General features: G+C 34.9%; 3 protein-coding genes across 4 annotated transcripts; all 3 read right to left on the reverse strand.

The window, feature by feature from the left end:
• On the reverse strand, positions 1-958 carry LOC104891860 (protein TIC 20-v, chloroplastic). Its single transcript, XM_010677635.4, has one exon. The coding sequence runs from the start codon at positions 842-844 to the stop codon at positions 203-205; it is 642 nt and encodes a 213-aa protein (XP_010675937.1). The 5' UTR covers positions 845-958; the 3' UTR covers positions 1-202.
• Positions 959-2,109: 1,151 nt separating this feature from the next.
• LOC104891859 (inactive beta-amylase 4, chloroplastic) lies at positions 2,110-10,484 on the reverse strand. 2 transcript variants are annotated; one of them, XM_010677634.4, is made up of 10 exons: positions 10,189-10,484; positions 7,720-7,848; positions 7,229-7,478; positions 6,680-6,900; positions 6,530-6,607; positions 6,266-6,425; positions 5,462-5,715; positions 5,082-5,151; positions 3,279-3,347; positions 2,110-2,621 (listed from the first exon to the last, which is right to left on the reverse strand). In XM_010677634.4, exons 1-10 carry the CDS (start codon positions 10,377-10,379, stop codon positions 2,469-2,471), a joined length of 1,575 nt encoding a protein of 524 aa, XP_010675936.2. In that variant the 5' UTR covers positions 10,380-10,484; the 3' UTR covers positions 2,110-2,468. The 2 variants fall into 2 exon arrangements, with proteins under 2 accessions (XP_010675936.2, XP_019104723.2); XM_019249178.3 differs by having other exon boundaries at positions 5,462-5,704; positions 6,246-6,425.
• A 192-nt stretch (positions 10,485-10,676) lies between these two features.
• LOC125496252 (uncharacterized) lies at positions 10,677-12,311 on the reverse strand. The gene is made up of 2 exons (XM_048641669.1): positions 11,528-12,311; positions 10,677-10,738 (listed from the first exon to the last, which is right to left on the reverse strand). The coding sequence occupies exons 1-2, from the start codon at positions 12,309-12,311 to the stop codon at positions 10,677-10,679; spliced, it is 846 nt and encodes a 281-aa protein (XP_048497626.1).
• Positions 12,312-17,457: the final 5,146 nt, after the last annotated feature.

Here is a 17,457-nt window from a genome sequence, read left to right on the forward strand (position 1 = left end):
TTGAAAGGAATATTCATCATTCTAAATTCTATTCATCTATATCATAATATCATTTGAGTACAGTGCACCAAAAGTTCTGAAGCACAAAAACTACCCTTCTACTCAACAATTCCAAAGTATATAATTAATTTGATACAATTTTGTAACAAGGGAAGCATATAAAGACTTAAAAATCCAATCTTACCAAAATGAATTGTGTTTATTAAAGAACTTGCCTCTCAGCAGCTTCAGCAACAATAGGCAATCTAGGAACTTGACCCAAAGCACAAGAAGATGACCCATAAATCAAACTCACCAACAAGAACAAAAATACAGTACTATCCAAACTCATCAACAAATCCAAACCAATCCCATCTTTTGGATTAAAACTTCTCTCCAAAAGATCAGGAAAAATCAGCAAAACATCAAGAACAATTGCCTGCATAGTGTTGAACCTAACATATTTACTAAAATTAGGGTTCCTCACAACAACAAAATAAAGAGTGAAAAACACCAAAATCCCATTAAAAGGGAAGCTTTTAAACACCCTTATAGCTGGAACTAAAGGTTGAATAATGAGTTGAAGAGGGGCAAATTGGGTAATGACATATTTTCCATATTGAACACCATCAAAAAAGGGGTAAAAATAGCAAATTGCTGAGATTAATCTATCTGGGGCATCAACAATTTCATCATTTTTCTTGGATTGACAAAAAATGAGCCTTTTTTGAGGATTTGGGGATGTGGGTGTTGTAGTAAGTGAGAGAAAGGAGTGATTTTTGAGAGGAAGAAGAGAAGATGAATTTAGGGTTTTGGGAATAAAATTAAGAGATGAAGGTGAAGAGAGAAGATAAGATGTTGCCATGGCAGCAAAAATTATGAGAAATGCAGACAGATTTCTTTGTTGATATTTTGACCAGGAGAGGAGAAAAGTGAAGGGAGTTCCTCGTTCAAGCCCTGGGTGAGCAAACGGCCAAGTCACCCATTTTACCTTTTTTTTTTTTTTAAGTGGGTGTGGACATTTTTTTTTCCCGATCCATATGAACCACGAAAGCTGCTGTACAAAGAAGGGAGAGAGGATTCAAACTTGTGACCACGCTCACAGCACCTCAATCTTAACCACTCAGCCAAGACATCCTTGGTTATATGAACATAGTTATGCAATGTTATTGTTACGTGTACAATGTATATATGGGATGGCGATTAGTCGTGTCGAATTCATGTTCGTGTTGAAAGAGATGTCCAAATTCATTGTGAAAGCGAGTCTTTATAGGATGAATATCTTTGCTTTGGGAGTTTATTTATGCCCAAGATCAGGTTTAGGTGTAAATAATAAGGTGCTGAAATATTTAATTGATGCGTATGTAATTTTCGACAATAAAAGACGATGTAATTAATTGGTAACAATAGTTTATACTCAATCAATTCTATTTAATTAAATTATTAGTTATGATGACCCATTTAACCTCTTGATAACAAGAAAAATTTGTCAACAAGTCACTTTATTTGTCTAATTTTGTTATACAATTGCAAAAGAAATCAATTTTAACTACATCTTAACTTTTGAGCACTACATATTATTAGGATGAAGTAACATAATTTTTACTACAAGAGGTAGTTAAGTTACTTAAACTTATTAAACCTTATCTAAACTAGTATAAACTTATTAGACCTTATTTTATATCCATCCATTTCTTTTTGATTGTTACACTCATACTTTTTACACATGCCAATGCGAAACTTTGAGGACATATATCTTGAGTTTTGTATTTATAAAAATTAAGAGTACATAGTAATAAAATACATGTTAAGACGAATCTAATAAGATTCCACATTGCTATGTTTTTATTCACATAAAAATCACAAACAGTGGTGAAAGTGAAATTTATGAATAGTATAAAATGTCAAAATGTAACAATCAGAAAGAACGGAGGTAGTTTTTTAAGTGTATAAACTTATTTTTTCTTACAAGGACTGGAATAAGGTAAACTGAACATATCCTTGATAGATGAGAAATTTTCTGCATAAGTTTTCATGTAAAACTGACTGAAACCACAAAATCAACATTCATAATTCATCTTGGAAGGAAAGATGTTCGATAGCATAAAAACTCTTTTGCGCCAGCTGAACTGATCTGATGTCTGGAAATAAACCTTTTCCTTAACAAGTCACTTGAAGAAAACAAATGAGTATTCACATGCTAAGTGTGGTAAACAATCAGTTTCATTACATAATGATGTTATACATTCTAAGGGCAAAAGTTAAAAAATTAAATTACCCTAGAACAACTGATAATTCCTGTAGAACTACAATTGTAACTACCCTGACATTGAAGGAGGGATATATACATCTGTAAAGAATGAAGAATACAGAAGTCGATGTAGTCAGTGCGTTGAACAGCCAAGAAATTACCCTGCCTGACAAAAATTACGAGGCAGCGAAGGCTGTTCTATTCAAATATTTAACAACAAAATGGTTGAATGGCATTTTCACTGTTCTGCATTCATGTTTCTGACAAAGGGAACAAAGTTGCACCAATTTTCGGCCTTAAAAATGTTGCCGCTCAATCTAAAGTAAGTGAATGATCTTACAGATTCTGCCTCTGGATTGTAACAATTGGCTTGTATTTGCTGTAGTCCAGCCTGCCAAATGAATGTCACCAATTAACATATAAAGCAATAGAGATTGAATATCAGCAGGGTACAATGAGAAAGCTACAGAACGGGGGGGAAAGGAGCAGCGGTAAGAAGAGTATATAATTAGCAAGTATTAATGCTAAACAACTCTTGAAGTAAAAGAAGAAAGTGTTTGAGATGTGTAATCAGATAGCACATTTAACTGTGTTATGTCATACTTCCATCTACCAACATCATGTGGTTTGTTGTTCTATCAAATACTCCCTCTTTTCCAATTATAATCTTCCTAGAGGAAATATTCACAGTCTCCATTTCATATTTGACTGTTTATTTAATATACAAATTTGATATTGTGAAAATACACATTGTGATGAATCTCACAACATTGCAAATAATAATATCTTACCTATATATTGGTGAGAATTTATGGTATAAAATTTTTAAATTTTGACTTTTGTAAAGGCAAAATGGAGGACAGCATTTAATGTTCCTTTCCCTCTTTAAAAGCTCAAGACCACTGCAAAACATTAGTCTGATGCATCATCAACTCCAACAAACACCAGGTCGTATCAAACAATCAAAAACACTACCCAATCACACTGGGTGCGGGTGCTCACGCGTGCACAGAAGACCAGGCACAAATCCAGAAGGAAGATGGATTACCTTGTCAAAACGTTCATTATAGTTCCTTCCTGTCAAACTTATAGTCCTTCTCTTTGAGACTGCTTGAAGCTGCATATGAAATGATAATGTTAACTACATATAAATTGCCAGTCATTGAATGGCTTTCTAGCATCTGAACTATCATCACACCACAGAATGGATAATGAATAAAGCTTGTTTCCGCTCTGCTGAATGAAGAGAAAGAAGTAATGAAACTAACTTATTTCCAAATCAAGTAGTGATGATGAAGAGTATAATTCTGTAATAAAGCAGCAAAGATAAACCAAGGCAGCACATTTGACATGTATAACTAAGAGCTACAAAGAGAACTGGACATAAATCAACGAGATCAGAAAGCAGGAAAAGCAAAGGCTGAGAAAGGAGAATTAGTCTTATAGAGGAAGGAACAAAAAAGAAATAATGTATCTTCGCATATTAGAGTTCTAGTTGCAAGCCAATACACTTCCAGTACATCTTTTTTGCAACAGGAATATTTTTAGCAAATTAGAAATGGTGATTTTCAGGTCATATTGACCAACTGCACACTTATAATAAGCCTTCTCCATGGGTTTCTACACCCAAGCATAAAGCTGGTCCACAATCAGCAGACAATCAACTGGTTGATGAGCAAAGAGTTCTACATGTTGTAATTCTTTTCCTCACAGCCACAGCCCATACAATAATAACATTTTATTTAACTAAATGGAAAAGAGATATAAAACCAAAACCAGAGAGCAGTTTGGTTATACACAAAAAGCAATTGATGTCAATAAGCCGCATAAACTTTAGGGTAGTGAACTACCTTCATGCAGAGAACCCACCTAAACCACCGATCTATCTACTTATGCCAGAAGGGGAAGGGTATTGTGGCCGCTTTCAGTCTGTTGTGTCAGTTCGAGGTTATACGGAAATCCCAAATAGTTAGTTACAAAAGGTGCTGTATCAGCAGAGAGAGTGAAGGGAATCTGTAATAAAAGGGGAAAAAGCTAGAGAGAAGAATTCATTAAGAAATTTGATTGAGAGAAAGCTATTGGGAGAGAACCTTAGTCCTTTCAGAAAATTTAGGGTTGTCAATAGTAGAATCCACTGACTATATCAATACAACAACTATCCATTAGCCCTAATTCCTCTTAGCTCGATTTGTAGATTTCTTATCTTAGTTCCTAGCACTTCATAAGCCAGTTCTTCCAAATAAGACACTAGGGATACTTTCTTACCCTAATCTCATTCCCAACATATGATGCTTAATGCTTCACAGATATTAGATAAGCAGCAGTAAGTATATCTTTTTTCAAATGGGTAAAGTATCCTGGTTCAAGGAGAACAGTGCTAAAGTTCAAGCAGATAAGGCAAAATTGACTGCAAGACCTCAAGAACGTAATTCACAAGTATGTGAAGATGTCAGTGTTCTAGCCTTCTACGTATTTGGCTCATTCTATGCTGGCCACTGCGTCTAAATGAGAAATCTGACTTGAGAGTGGTTTGGCTTACCTAGGTAGTAGGTACTACCTACCTGACAAAAAATGACGTTTCCTTTTACTTTTTTCTTTCTTTTGCTGGGTGGGGGAGAAGGCTAGAATGTATAATCAATGCAACCAGTTCTATATAAATAATCACGTTTATTGCATGCCTGCAACCACCTAACAGAAAACTCCACCAGAAGGATCAGATGAGTGCAGGAAGAGGAAATGAGCAGTATGGAGGGGAAGCAAGACTATAGGACGTGCTAAGACCAATAAAGTTGAAGATAAATGAAATATCGATGGCAAAGAGCATAGGTAGGCAGATAGACCAGAAGAATACCTGTTGTAGTAATCCTTCTGGACTGCAAGAAATACCTGGTGGTGTCTCACTGTCCATCATCTCTAAGCACCTAAAAAGAATTTTTCAATCATAAGCATACTAATAGATTATAAAGTATATTGCATCAAAATACAGAACCTACACTTGATTTTCTTTTTTGAAGAAAGGATAGACCATGGATTTACTGACATTATCACTCATACTATAAAATTCTTTAAACTTCAACAGAGAGCTTTGAAAGAAAAGTGTTAAATTTTAGGCACATGGGTCTCGGACTATAATGCCAATAGACTTCATATAATCTCCATCCATCTTCATTTTCCTCGTAGTAGAGATAAGTTCTAAGCAAAGATCACATGGATTAACAGGTCAAATCTTACGATATGTGTAGAGCTGCACCATGACGAAACAACACCAAAGCTAAGGGATCATAGCCATCTCTCTGAGCAGTGTTATAATAGCCAGCTGTAAGTTCAGCGGCATGTGATAAGGTCTGGTACCACCAATATACTGCACCAATCTTTGCCACTAGCAGAACAGATGTTTTATCATCTTGTTGATATTTCTTCAACATATCTGCTGCTTTCCCAAGAATAGCATCTGCATGATGAAGCAGCTTACCACTGTACCATTCCTACAAAAGATTGTGACATCAGATTTCCTTGTCAATTCAGGGACACACATCTAAGTTACCCAGTACCTTGATTTTCCTGCTACTCTTTTAAGTTTATTTGTACTTTCTCTGGTGACCAATCTAATGGAAATAGCTTATGCATACTGGGGTACTATAGGTGGTTCTCGAACTCCTTTATAATGTTAAAAGATTAAGAATCTATTTAGTTATAATGAGCAATTAATAAGCAATTGGAAATTTGGAATACTCTTTACTACCCCAGTAAATCTCTCAATTTTTTGGTTATTCCTTCCCTAATTATATATCCTAATACCCCAAGTCTCCAATCATGTGAACTTTGTAATGCTTACGAAGCTCAGGGTCTGAAACAGGAAGATCTATTTCCACTCCAAGAAGACCTCTTGCACTCCTGTTGTGGGAGTAAAGTCAGTACACTAAACACTATGCTCTTACATGATGGAGCACAAAACGGCAGTTTGAGAGTGCATTAAGGATTCCCCATGAAAACTTATATGAAAAAAGGAGATGACCTTTCAGGAGAAGTACATACAAGGAAGAAATGCCCATAGTCAGAAAGGAAACTTCTTTGACCGCCTTCAAAGAAAGGAACTCCCGATGGAGAACTGTTGTAACAACCAGCATCCTGGGGGCCCTTCCCTCCCCACTGAGGTCTTCCTTCTAGGCAAGCAGCTATCCTCAGATCCTCCATCCTGCAATAATACTACATAGGTGAAAATTCTACTCTATGCTAGAGAAGAAGCAGTTCTAATGTACCCTGTCATAAGCAAGTTTTTGGAAGTTAAATGTGGCCTACATGTACTTATCATAGCACTGGAATTCACCAATTCCAGGAAATCTCCATCGACCACCAGCATATGCGTGAGCAGGATACCTGCATGCAGCCTCGTGTAAGCTAAGTGAATCAGAAGACTGATACTCATGGACAGGAAGCCATAATAATTACCTAAGTTCGCCAGAAGGACCAAGACCGACACTTATTTCTTCTATTACATGACCAATTAACAAGTCAAATTTGTCTAGGAAACTGAAGATGAAGTCTTCGTAACATTGGAGGGCAGTACGGCCACAAAATAAAGGAAGCTCATCCACTCCAAGTGAAAGATAATCGTCACAGAAATTTCCATGCTGATCTCGGTAGTAAATGTCTCTGTCGATAGCTCCGATCTGCGGAAGACAAAAAATGAGATTCATAAATATAATCTGACACGTGAGGAAAATAACACGCAGTGCAAAAATAAATCAATAACCAGCTGTCTCCCCATGCACTTTGAGTACTTTGACACCAGATTATAAAGCATATTAATCCAACACAGAGAGAATTGCCATGACACACGGTCCTCAAAAAGTTGGTAACCCTCTGTTAATGGATACCTACAACTTGAGCAATTTTGATGATATATGAAAGATAAAAACTCCAGAAACAACACAGAAATAAATGTCTACCAACCAGCTAAAATTAAACAATGTATCTATAATGGCAAAGTAAAATAACCTTTTGAATCCAAAATGGAAGGCTCACAGAGCCTTTATGTTGAGACGATAAGTGAACATTTGAATGGAAACACAAGGCAATGTGCAACTTCAGACCTGCTTCAGATATCAGTTTAAAAAGCTCTTCATAAAGAGACCAGTCATAAGCATGAGGAGAAGTGTGTTCCACAATTCCCCACCAAACCTCAACTGCAATTCCATGGACACCAGCCAGCTTCAGGGCTTTAAGGGATACAGACAGGGCTTTGATTCTGTAAAAGACAATAACTGATAAGCAAGTGATATACTTGTGAAGGATCTTCATAAAAAAATAATCTTATATAGCAAAGGAATCATCATACATAACCCGAACAGTTACTGAGTAGCATTTAAACACCAGTGGAGTTTGACTATTATGAGATTACAACTCCAAAGAAGGCAACAGATGATATCTTGCTCAATTGCTAAATTAGTACCAAAAGCACTAGTAAGGCTCATAAGGTGAACACTCACTTTTTTATTCTCGGGGTCCCAAGAGTATCAATGCCAAAGGAATCAAGGGGCATCATCACAAAGACAGGCACTCTCTTCTGTTTTGATGACTTTAAAATCAATGATCTTGACTTCTCTCGTGCATCCATACTGCATCACACAGAACATTGGATACAGTTAGGTTCCCAAAGCAATTGACCAAAGTAGTATTTTAAACACTAGGCATACACCAAGTTATATGCACTTGCTTCAGTTTACAACCATAAAGAACCCTTGCAATAAAAACCAAATAAAACGATGCTCAAATAGAAGCAATTCACTAGTAGAAAATGTGAAAAGTACAAATGCATTTCTTGTACATGACTATTGAAATCTATAATATCCCAACTCTTTACCTAATTTTAAGTGCATGCATTGGACAATCAAAACTCCAACACAGGTATGAAACGTAGATCCAACACTTCAACTTTCATTTGGACATGGTACATATGAACTATGTTGCTCGAACTCTTCATTTCACCTCAAGTACCTGTGTTGGATCCTCGACACTCGGACATGGGTGGGACACTTGGACACTTTGTTTCGGGCTAAAAAATAGAAAAAAATTCCAAAAAATAGCCGAGTCGGACACTTGGACACGTACCCGTGTCGCACATGGGTACCCGAGTCTGAGCAACATAGCATATGAAAACCGGGAGAGAGTACTGAAAGTTATGAAAGATATGTTCACAAATGGGATTCGGAAGTTTTAATGAGTATTAGAAGTTTAGAACACAAGCCATTTTGAAACATGTGAAGGTGTACGTACTTGCTAACATAAAAATGTCATTTAGAACCTAAATCGTGCATGTACTTGGGTCAAATTATTAGGATACAGTCCTATGCACGTCAAAACTCTAGCATGGGCAATACCCAATGCTTGAATATTGCTAAAAGAATCAATGAGTAACTTCGCAAGTGGAATGTCAAGTTTCAGCGTTAATTTCCTACATTTAGAATATAGCCTCGTGGACGCAACTCTATTGATATCACATACACTGTCTCTTAGATATTAGTGTCAAGTACTTCGTAGCTAACTAATATCTTCAAAAAGGGTCAACTGAAAATATTGTTAACGAGTGAGCTCTTTTTCTTTCCCTTTATCTTTCTGAAGAACTTATGAGCCTCAAAACATAGTAATTCCTCCATGCATATTATTTGTGAACTTAACCACACTTTCTTATTCTATATTATCTCCCATTTAATATATCAATGCCTTATTAGTTGTCACTTATTTTTTGAGATGCAAAATTGCTTGTCCTACAATTAACTAATTCAATATTGCTAGACACTTTAACAATGATACAATGATTAACAACATCTAAATTTGTCGTGGTAACCTTCAAAGTTTTGGAATGGAGGACAAAATTGCCAAACTAACCTACAAGCACATTTTACCGAGGTCATTCAATCAGCTAAATTGCTTAACTTTAATTGATCACTCCACACCATTATACCTAAACAGAAGCTGAATACTTTGACACATCAAATTTGACTAGAATAAGAACAAACTTTCTTAGAATAGAGCTCTGTGATCACATTAACCCTCACAATACATATGGGTTCTAACCATGCTCCTGAAACCTAAAACCAAGTAACATACCATCAATTACACCAACTCGAACCAGTAGTTTAGCTCATGGCTCTCATTTCAATAAGCCTGGCTATCTAAAACCAAACAATTTCAAGAAATTAAGATCCCGTCATATATAGTTAAATGTTCATGGCTATGGAAATAAGTTTCACGTCTAATCAGGTCCAATTAGGTAAAAATATAAGGTGAAATCAGGGTTAATTACGTCCAAACAGGTCTAAGCAATTCAGTTCAGATAAGTTCAGGGAAAGAGAATGCACCCTACAACAAATTCACCAAATATCATCCTTTATTTGGCCCATAATAAATTACAAAGTTTTAGCTCGTGGAACTTATTTTAGTATCCCTTTGATTCGAAAAAAAAGAAACAAAGGGAATAAAAAAGAAGTAGAAAAAACAACCACAATAAGAACCCACCAAGGATGTCTTGGCGTAGTGGTTAAGATTAAGGTGTTGTGAACAATAAGTCAAAGGTTCAAATCCCCCCTCCCCTTCTTCGCGGCTCATATGGATTAAAAAAATACTTAAGAACCCACAAAAACTAAAACCCATTTCATATTTTCATCCAATATGATGCTATGCACAATTGCACATATCAAGGTGCCCCATTTCATCAAATTAATGACATAACATGATGACAACAACAACAACAACAAAGCCTTAGTCCCTAAACTGTTCGGGGTCGGCTAACATGAATCGTCATAACAAACCATCTATACAACAAAATTAACGACATAGAAAACACCAGAAGTACAAAATTACAACCCTCTAAATCACCAAAATTGAGCACTATCTATCCAATCAATAAACTATCATCAAATTAAATTGAAATTGAGCTAAAGATTAGAAATCTATACCTGAAAACACGACTATTTTTCCCCATTATAGATCTCCATTTGGAAATTTTCTTCTTATAAGGAGAAAATACAATGGTCGAAACGTTTCGAAGATTTTTAAAGCCGTTTCTACTCTTTCTGATTTCAAATAGAAGTTCGTTGACGGCGTAGCAGTTTCTTCTCCCGCTGCATTTACAGAGCACATCCGCCATGGAAGGCTTTGCTCGAATTTAGATGGAGAAAGTGGGGTTTTTTTTAGAGAGAGAAAGAGAAAGAGTGGAAGTTTTGCTTTCCAAGATTACATGGGAAGTTCTGAAAGCAAGGTTTTCTTTTTTAATGAAAATTTAACTACCGGTTTTAATTTAGTCGCGACACTTTTAAAATTACAAATTCGGCAATTTTTAGAAACCTAGGTATTTTTGTAATAAATTACAATTTTAAGGGCATGTTCGTAATTTTGCCTACTCTCTTCTCTTCCTCTTCCACATGTTTTCCTCTTCTGCGTGCTTTCACCGCCATTTTTCCCGACGATGCTGCCGCTGCTCATTTCTACTCCTATATCTCTCATCGCCTGCAAAAAAGCAAAGAGAAACAAAACCCATAAAAATGGAGATGTCAGCCATGGAAGAAAACTCGAGGAAGCAGCCACAATTCCGATGATGCCATTGTTGCTCGTTTGTTCTATTCTTGTTGTTTTGCTCATTGTTGTTCATTTGTTTAATTGTTCAGTTGTTGTTGTTTCAATTCTTCTCTCTCTCCTCCTTCCAAACCTTCCAAACACAAAAATGGAGATCTAAAACTCGCGAAAAAAAAAAAAGGAATTTTCAGATCTGAAATTGAGGAAGATGATGATGAGCAAATGACAGTCGACAGAGTTTGGGTAAAAGTATGCTCATTTTCTTAAATGAGTAGGAGTGCTTGTTCATTTTGCTCATTTTACTCATTTTACTCATTTGCTCATTTTACTCATTTGTTCATTTGCTCATTTGCTCATTTTGCTCTTTGCTCATTTTGCTCATTTCCTGAAAATAGCCTTGGGTGTACCATGAGCATGGTACACCCAGGTCTACTATAAAGATTCTCGGATTCCATATGATAGAAGAAATATAGAGAAGTTATTACTCAAACTGAAAGTGTCACAAGTCACAACTAAATTAAAACTTCCTAAAATAAATCGTGTCACAACTAAATTGAAACGAAGCAAATATGAAAATGTTATTCTATGAGGAACTTATAAGTAGTAATTTGTGGATTATGAATCTTTTTTTATATATTATTTTTCTTTCACATGAATCTTTTTTTTTTTTTTTTTTTTGGCGACAAGAACAAACAAACCGGCCAAACTACATTCTTAGGATACCTTGTCTAGCTGCTTGGGCTAATACATGTGCTGGTTTAACATCTATTCTATTTACCTTTTTGATTTCACATTTGTCGAACTTAGCTCTGAGAGAATTAATATCGTGAATGATGGTGGTTATCTCGAAAGGATGATGTTGACTATCTATTGCTCGGACTAGCTCGGCGCAATCTGAAATAAAAGTAGCCTGTCTGATTCCTCTGTTGTATGTCGTGCGCATGGCGTGAAACAGAGCATAGGCCTCTGCCTGTGTTGGAGTCGACGCCATTACATTTGCATTGCCTTCAAATAATATGGCCTCATTTTCTCTAGCAACCCATCCTATTCCTGCTCTTGGGTGAAACTTCTTATACCTTTTCCAGGCCCCATCCACTAGAATGATGCAGCTTGTATCATATTGGAGGTTACTTGTTTGTCGTATCTCTTCCGGTTGTTCTGTAGTTCGTGACTGGGTTGATCGAGGATTTGCCACTTTTAACTTCTTGCTTTCGGCATATTCACTTAGGAGTGTTTCCTTCCTTTTATAGATAGTGATCGGATTATCATATTGGTTTTGAAAGACTATATTGTTTCTGAAAATCCAAATAAACCAGAGTGTGAGAACGAACTCCTGAACTCGCTCAGATTTTATTCCGTCTTCTTTCCAGAATAGATTTAGCAAATTCCGTATCCAATCCACGATCGGGATGTTTGTGGCAGCTTGTGGTTGAATCCCGAGCGAGGAGCACATCCAAATACGCTTTGTGAACTCACAATCGCGGAACAAATGACCTGTATTTTCCATTTGCGATCGACATAGATAGCATTGCTCCTGCACTGGAATATTTCTTTTCCTTAGATTGGAGTTTGTGGCAATAGCATTCGAAAGGGTTCTCCATATGAAGAACTTCCACTTAGGTCTAAGGTCCGAGGCCCAGAGCTTGTTCCAGAATTGTCTGGTATTATGGGGAGCTTTTAGTGATCCCTGGAGGTGAAGATAGTGGACGTAGGCTTCTTTTACGCTGAATTTGCCCGACTTGGACTCACTCCATCTATACTTATCCTACAGATGTTCCGTTGGGATGTGGGTGGTGAGGATTCTGTTAGCGGACTCATGCTCGAAAACTTCCCTTACCAGAGGTATGTTCCAGGATTTTTGATCTTGAATCATTAGATCCTTGACCTTTCGAAGGCCTAACTCTTCCAGGTTGATTCCTTGTTTGAGATTGATTGTGTCTCCCTTTATCCATTTGTCATCTAGAATATTTGTGCTGGCTCCGCTTCCTATCGATATCGTGAAGCCATTCTGACAATCTTGTATTGCTCTGCAAAGGCCTCTGAATCCCCACGAGGCTCTTCCTATTCGAGCTTTCTGTAGCACGAAGTTCACTGAGAGGCTTTATACTTGGCACAATAGAGTTGGGAAAGTAAGGAGTGCTTTGATTCATGGATTCGAACAGCTTGCTTAGCAAGCATCGCTTTGTTAAACAAATGAACATTCCTAATGCCGAGGCCTCCTTCCCCCTTGGGGAGCTCGATGGTGTTCTTACTCTTCCAATAGATAGGATTCGTGTTTCTGGATCCAGTCCATAAAAACCTTGAAAATCGAGTTTAATTTGTCGGCTGTATTTTGTGTATTTATAGACTTGTGGTCTTTCTTTTTCTATACTTTTTTATTTTATCTATATCCACTTTCATTATACTATTCTCTGATCTTTATGGATATAGTATAAGATTTAATTTGTTGATATAGTATAAGATTTAATTTTTTGATATAAATAGAAATAGTTTAAGAGAATATAGTCAGTATATATAAAAAGGTATTTGAATTCTCTACATTATTATACGACATTCAAACTGCGGCTATGTTCAGTTCACCTTGTTTTTGCTTATTTCAGATCTAATCAGATCATATCAGATCAGATCAGAAAAAATAAGTTCAGTTCAGATCATGCTTATATTTAAAAATCATTATATCTTTCATTACATATTAGTAAAAATTATAATAATTGAATATTAATAAAGTACTCATTGAGACGAATCAAATAAGACCCCACATGACTATATTTTTTCTTATATATTGAGAAAAATCTAAAAAATAAGATCATGTAATCAGATCAGATCAGATCAGAAAAAATAAGTTCAGATCAGATCAGATAAGTTCAGATCAGAAAATTTCAGCTGAACTAAACATAGCCTGAATCAAAAGACATCAACCCCCCTTCCTCGACCTATTCAACTACCATGTCTTGTATGCACACACACTCAAATCAATCCAAATCCTTTAGAGTTTTTAGCGAAACTCTACAAGATAGAGTTGTATCTGAGCCATATATTTTAAAATTAACGGTTCATATTGGTGGAAGAGAAAGATTTAGGGGTAGATTTTGATGAGATAAAATAGGGGGAATATTGAAAAGATTATATATGAGCCATTGATTTTTTATTCAATGGTTGATATTGCTCAAACTCTACCTTATAGAGTTATTTTACAACTCTAGAGGATCCAAACACGTACATCATGAAATGTATGTGTATCCGCTACTATCTTTCCTTGCTCGTTACTTAATTGTCTCTCGTCTCCAATGCAATCATCACTCTTTCTCTCTTTTCTCTCGCCACCACGATCTCTAGACTCTAGCTCTCCTCAACCACTACCACCAGCATGTCACACTCGCATACAAAAATATATGACAATGCGGCTGATGATTACGCCAAAAGTTTTATCACAATTTGCGGTGTTGTTTGAGATATAAATTACATAGGATTTTTATAATTTAGATTCAATTATCATAAATGATGGCATTATCTTTGTACACATCATCTTATAATAGTCATTCATGGGTCATGGCCCTATAAAAGGGAGATCATCCCTACTATAAAATAGCAAGCCAGTTATCCCTTAAGATAATATAATCAAAAGATTTCTGAAGTTGTAACCTAAAGTCCTAAATCAATTAGAGAGCTACCATATCGAGTTAGATTCAGAGATCTAGGAGTTCACGTCGAGGCAGAGCTCCATAAGTTACAGTCAAATCGGACTCATGCCTTGCTACATCTGACCCGAATCTAATCCGTTGCCGTTGCTATCAAATTCGTTGAAAAACGAGTGAGATATGACATTTTGAAAATAAGTATACGCGCATGGCCACATGCATGGAAATTATAGGTGTGACCGGCCGTTCACAAGGCACGCTTAAATAATTTACTTATTGAAAAAAAAGATTGTTATATTAAATTCTCACATATTGACAAAAAGAAAGTTTTTGAGACCCAATATTAGTTGCATATCAATTGAATATATTTGGTAGTCCCGTTCATTTGAGCCAATGACTACAACTTTGCAAAGTGATTACAAACTTCCTTTCCACCTTCTCATACAGATATGAAAATTGACATACTTCTCATATTGTATTTTTGTAATATGAAATTTTTCGTTTAATTCCTTTTGAACTAGTTTAACTATATGTTTTGTCAATTTTAAATCGTAATCATACACAAAAAAATTACCCAAAAGCTTATTATCAGTTTTTAATCATGCATTTCTCAAATTCTTAAAACTAGTACAACTATATGTCTCGCAGTGACTCTCGCATATATATATCAAAAATTATTAAAAGATACGATCTAATTTTAATATAAAAGTAGACCTATTCACTAAATAGATTAATCTAGTCACTTAAAAAAATTAATCTAGTCACTATTGAGCTTATTCTCTTTTTAATATTGGGTTTACCATTACCTAATTTTAATTTAAAAATAGGCGGTCTCTTACAAGACAAACTCTATATATTGCTAGCTTGCATGATTATCCATAATCATGCGACTTAATTTAATCCACTTTTTTATATAATCTATGAGGAGTACTAATAGGTCAATATATAATTACTATCATACATAGTATTTAGCTTCTTTTCTTTTTATAATTGAGTGAATATAAATAGCCACTCAATTTTATAATTCAATACATTATCATGTATTCATGTCGATAAGAGAGTGACAATTATTAATACTAGTAACTAGTATAGTAAATATTTTCCCTTATTTTATGATCCATTTATGCATGCAAACAAATATGAACAATACCTGGATAGGACATCATCAAAATTGAGGAATCACTGATTTGTAATCATATATATTCAAGAGCAAGTTGCTACTTTAAATAAATCCAACATGGAAGTAGTCATCCATAAAGGATAAGAAGGATATACTAGCTACAAAATATCTAACCCTAGCTCATTATTTGTCTGTAGGAGCATCAAGCATGGACATTGTGCTAAAATCATGGTCAAAAACTCACAACTTGAAGCTTCCCATGATACGAAGTTTTGCTTTTTTATGATAACAAGCTTCCAAGATAGCATGAGATGTTTGTCAATGATATATTCATCGAAGATTCTAGGAAAGGTTCCTTTCATATTATAATATGATGTAGGTATACTTATTTAATGTTTTTTTTATAGCCGACGGTCTAATATATATCTATGGATTGAGATTACATTAGTTACAAAATACTGAAATTTCGAAATTTGGATATATAAAAAGTTAGTTTATATGATGGAGTGCACCTTGAGTTTAATATGTTACACCATAATTTATTGTGCAACAAAACCTAACTGTACTCATACGTAATGACACAGTCTCCATCAAAAATGACATGGACTTAGGAGTACTATAGAAATTATGACATAAATTTGTTGTTATTGTATCATTTGATTATTTCATATCATTTGGGTTTATTTTGCAAAAGAAGTGGTAGTTTATGGGTTCTTAGTTGTTACCCATAAGTTATGGTGTAAGGGTCTGTTCTCCCCATCTTATTTTCAGTTCAGTTCAGCTCTCTTCAGTTCAGTTCAGCTCCAATCAATTTAATTCAGTTCAGTTCAGCTGTTTTATGCCGAAGAGAACAGGCCCTAAGTGGTTGCATCCAATAAACAAAATTTTAAAATTATTTTTCTTATTCCAAAATTAGGATGTTGCTAACCAAAAATAACCTCTATTCTCTGGTTTTTTACTTTGATTCCAGTAAACAAAAAAAACAAAATAAAAAATTGACACAAATAAAAAAAATGGACCTTAATCCTCGACTTCATTTTGATTCAAAGGAAAAAAAAATTTAAAAAAGAGTTGGGGAGCCTATCAATAGAAACTGGGGGAGTATACTTGATGATTTCACGTATATTTTTAACTAGTAATCCTTATATTCCAGTTTAATGTTCCCATTTGCCTTTATATATAGTTTCAGTTACTTACTATATATTTTTTACCATTAATTCTCTATATACGCATTAGGAAAAAACTGTAAAAAATCACACCATAAAACGAACATATACTTATATATAATTGTGTTTTTTCTTTTATCATTGGTGACAATATGGTCTAACATTTGACTATATAAAGTTATAAACAAAACTTGCAAATGGGAACATCTAAATAGACTAAAAAAATTAAGTAATGTCGCACTATTGATATTTTGAATTATAATACGAGGTAATCTCGAAGATAATTATAGAAACCATCATAACTTCACAAGAGAATATATTATAGAAGACATTAAGATTTCGAGCCATTGTTTATCTACAAACTAAGATAAGTTAGGACTTGATGTATTAACTGCCATATCATTTAAACTTGAAATTTACTAGTCAATTTTAAATTTGAAATTCGACTATTGAACAACTGCAAACTATTTTTCTTAGTTGCCCAAGATTTTATCATTAGCAAACCCATGAAGAAAAAACTTTAATTAAAGTATCATCATCAATTAAACAAAATATATAGATTCTACATCCAATAAGAATCAAGGATAAAGATGATCAATCTCATAATACTAACAACAATAGTAATAATCACAAATGATTACCTACTTTTGAACTCTACTCCAAAAATAAATAGTGGATAAACATAATAAATGAACTAATACTAATACTAATTATCTCTTAATTAATATC

The sequence above is a fragment of the Beta vulgaris genome, chromosome 4 (assembly GCF_026745355.1).
Source record: "Beta vulgaris subsp. vulgaris cultivar EL10 chromosome 4, EL10.2, whole genome shotgun sequence".
NCBI classification, from domain to species: Eukaryota; Viridiplantae; Streptophyta; class Magnoliopsida; order Caryophyllales; family Amaranthaceae; genus Beta; species Beta vulgaris.

Excerpts from the sequence above, each read along its gene's own strand:
- LOC104891859 (XM_019249178.3), bottom strand. The coding sequence starts at position 10,379 with ATGGCGGATGTGCTCTGTAAATGCAGCGGGAGAAGAAACTGCTACGCC. Across the intron at positions 7,849-10,188 it reads AAAAATAGTCGTGTTTTCAG|TATGGATGCACGAGAGAAGT; the intron begins GTATAGATTTCT and ends TGTGTGATGCAG. Across the intron at positions 7,479-7,719 it reads GGGACCCCGAGAATAAAAAA|AATCAAAGCCCTGTCTGTAT; the intron begins GTGAGTGTTCAC and ends TGTCTTTTACAG.
- LOC104891860 (XM_010677635.4), bottom strand. The coding sequence starts at position 844 with ATGGCAACATCTTATCTTCTCTCTTCACCTTCATCTCTTAATTTTATT.
- LOC125496252 (XM_048641669.1), bottom strand. The coding sequence starts at position 12,311 with ATGGAAAATACAGGTCATTTGTTCCGCGATTGTGAGTTCACAAAGCGT. Across the intron at positions 10,739-11,527 it reads AGCCCAAGCAGCTAGACAAG|GCGATGAGAGATATAGGAGT; the intron begins GTATCCTAAGAA and ends GCTTTTTTGCAG.